Raw genomic sequence first — 2828 nt, 5'->3', positions numbered from 1 at the left:
ACTCTATACTGACAAATTCCAAGGGCTCCAAGAGCAATCTGCCAGCAGCACAAGCCCACCTTCAGCACCAGGATCTGCTCCAAGAGGGGATCATCTGAAGAAACCCTTCAAACAAACCTAGGAATAGGAGGCATTTGCCACAGTATTTACGTACAACCCAGACACGCCTTGGTCAAAGGCACACTGGCATTAGGAGCAAGCTCAAGGAAGCATGGAAAAACCAGGGACTGGGAAAAAATACCTCTGTAAAGGCAGATGATACAGCAACTGACTGAGCAAAGGCCACGGTTCTATACTGACAGGGGGCACGGCTAGATGGGATATTGGGCAGGAATTGTTCCCTGGGAGGGTGGGCAGGCCCTGGCACAGGGTGCCCAGAGCGGCTGTGGCTGCCCCTGGATCCCTGGAAGTGTCCAAGGTCAGGTAGGACAGGGCTTGGAGCAGCCTGGGACAGTGGGAGGTGTCCCTGCCCATGGCAGGGGTGGCACTGGATGGGCTTTAAGGGCCCTTCCAACCCAAACCATTCCAGGATTCTGTGTACTATCCCAACACAGTTGTTTGTAATGCATCAGAAGACAAGAACTGTAACCCACAGATTGCATTTTTATTCTATAAATCAGCTTTCAGCTCAGTACTGCACCTGCTTATCAGACATCAGTTTTAGCAGACCAGTTTGAAGGACACATTATCAACACACAGACCAGAGTCACATCCTTGTGAATGCTGAGCACCTCTGAGTTCCTTTCCACCGTGGACTCCCACAAATACCCAAAGTCACAGTTTGTCCTAAGACATCCTGAGTGTCCTGCTTCCAAAGCAGTATTTCCAAGAATGCACATTACAACAGTTCTCACAGGCAGCTTGTATTTCTTAAACCACTAATGCTTGCAGCTTCAGTTACGCAATCTTACACAGACGTAACTGCACTGCCCCTGAAAAGGGCAATTCCTGCTCCTCAACCTCATGAGCTCCTGCTGCCCTTTGCCAAGAATTTTGCTACATAGTCAGAAAACAAAGTCAGAAAATAACACTATGTAACATCCATACTCTCCCCAACCACAATGAGTGCACAGGGCTTGCAGGGGGAATGTACAGCAAAGACACCATCACCCCTTGGCAGCATTGATTTCTGCTGGGTTAAAGCTACCTGAACTGGCACCTGAGACCAGAAATTGCAAGAATCTGCAAAACTCTACATACCCAGTACATATCTGAGCCCAGTATTAGAGCATCTCTCATGTGCTTCCAGCTTTTGCTGGTGAATTCTAACAAATCAAACCCATCTTTCCCATTCTGTGACATGAATTATCTTCTGCTGTCACTTGTGTCTTGAGAACCTGCCCATACTAATGCTTAAATAAGAGGAGAAAGCAGCTCACCTCCTGCCCTTTCAGCAGAAGAAAGGTCCCATTCTCCCTGACCTTCCTCAAACACAGTGGGGAAAGGTTAAAGCTGGAGTACACGCAATGGACATTTCGCTCCTCTTTAAGGAGATATTTCACAGAAAAGTGACAGTTCAACACAACCTCGACTTGCAAAATGCTCTTTCATAGAGATAAAACATCCCCAACCCCTCTGACCTCGCTTGGGTTTTGGGAAGCTCTCATGCAGCCGGAAGACGACGCGCTCCACGAAGTGCTGGATGTCGCACTGCTCCGGGCCCCGCACAAACACCATCCAGTCATGGGTGAACCCTTCCGTGGTCGGCTTCTTGCGCAGCTGGGCTCGGTGCCCCAGCTCCAGCTTCACTTGCACCGTGCACTGTGTGGGGACAGAGGTGGGACCGTAAGCAGAGACAACACAAAACCTTGCTGGAAGGTGCTAGATCCACCAGGGAACACAAGAGCTCCCATGGAGGGATCAGCCTCAGACTGCAGAGCGGTGTTATCACTGGCAAAGGTGGCACAAAAATAGCTCCCAGCACCATATCATATCTATTTTCTTCCTAATATTAACATTGCAGAGAAAGCAGCTCTAGAAGAGGGATCGGTTTCTTTGCCTCACTTATCAGTTAAATTGTCAGCAAAGTCCTAATTGAGGAATCTTTATTTCTAGAAAGTGTCAGAGACAGAACTTGATGTTCACAGCTTACAGAATTCACAGCACTGACAGAAAACTCATCTTGAAACAGGAAAAATCAGTTCATGAATTGGTGGTTTATTATATTCTCTAGAATATATCACTCACCAGAAGAAAATTATGTTTCCTGTATGGTTCTAAATATATTTTATTATCACACTTTCAAAAACCAGGTTAACATATCTGCCTGTACAATGTCCAATACTAAACTGACCTAATTCTGATTTGCACTCCTGAATCCTACTCTGATCACTGAGTAACAGAGAAGGTGTACTCCATGTCTGGCTCAAAGCACAAAAATCCCATTAAGTGCCTTAAAAACGAAATGAAATTAATGGTGAAAATCCACGTAGTGTTGCAGACTTCACAGCCAGGAGAAAGGAAATGAATTAAACAGATGTAACAGGGAAAAGGCAAATGGGATTCAGACACAAGATAAATCAAGGAAATCTTAGGGCCACATTTGTAGACAGAGAATAACACTCAAGGTACATTACTTTTGTGCACATTTGTTACAAAAATCAGAGCAGCAGCAGTGATTCCAAACTACACCTACCAAAATCCAGTTTCAGCACCAGAAGGCTCATAGAAAAAGGGGTTGGTTTTAGTCCCTACCCCATTCTTCACTTCAGGCTTGCTCTTCCTAGCAAGTCCCAACTGCCATTGGGAGAGGCAGCATTATTTGTCATTACCTATATTACACGCTGACCTGGAGCCAAACCAAGGGCACGTCAGACAATGAGCAGGGA

General features: G+C 46.2%; 1 protein-coding gene across 2 annotated transcripts in view; it reads right to left on the bottom strand.

Annotated features, from left to right (window-relative positions):
• The window catches only part of MLLT1 (MLLT1, super elongation complex subunit), a 28968-nt gene extending 27183 nt beyond the window's left edge, over nucleotides 1-1785 (bottom strand). For both annotated transcript variants that reach the window (XM_017743869.1, XM_017743870.1), the window contains exon 1: nucleotides 1581-1785. In XM_017743869.1, the coding sequence (XP_017599358.1) occupies nucleotides 1581-1677 (97 nt within the window). In that variant the 5' untranslated portion in view covers nucleotides 1678-1785. The remainder of the gene's footprint in view (nucleotides 1-1580) is intronic.
• Between the last annotated feature and the right edge of the window lie 1043 nt (nucleotides 1786-2828).

The sequence above is a fragment of the Corvus brachyrhynchos genome, unplaced genomic scaffold (genome assembly GCF_000691975.1).
Source record: "Corvus brachyrhynchos isolate BGI_N302 unplaced genomic scaffold, ASM69197v1 scaffold219, whole genome shotgun sequence".
In the NCBI taxonomy this organism is placed as follows: Eukaryota; Metazoa; Chordata; class Aves; order Passeriformes; family Corvidae; genus Corvus; species Corvus brachyrhynchos.
The sequence above is the reverse complement of the archived record's forward strand: the minus strand, read 5'-3'. Positions and strand labels throughout refer to the sequence as shown.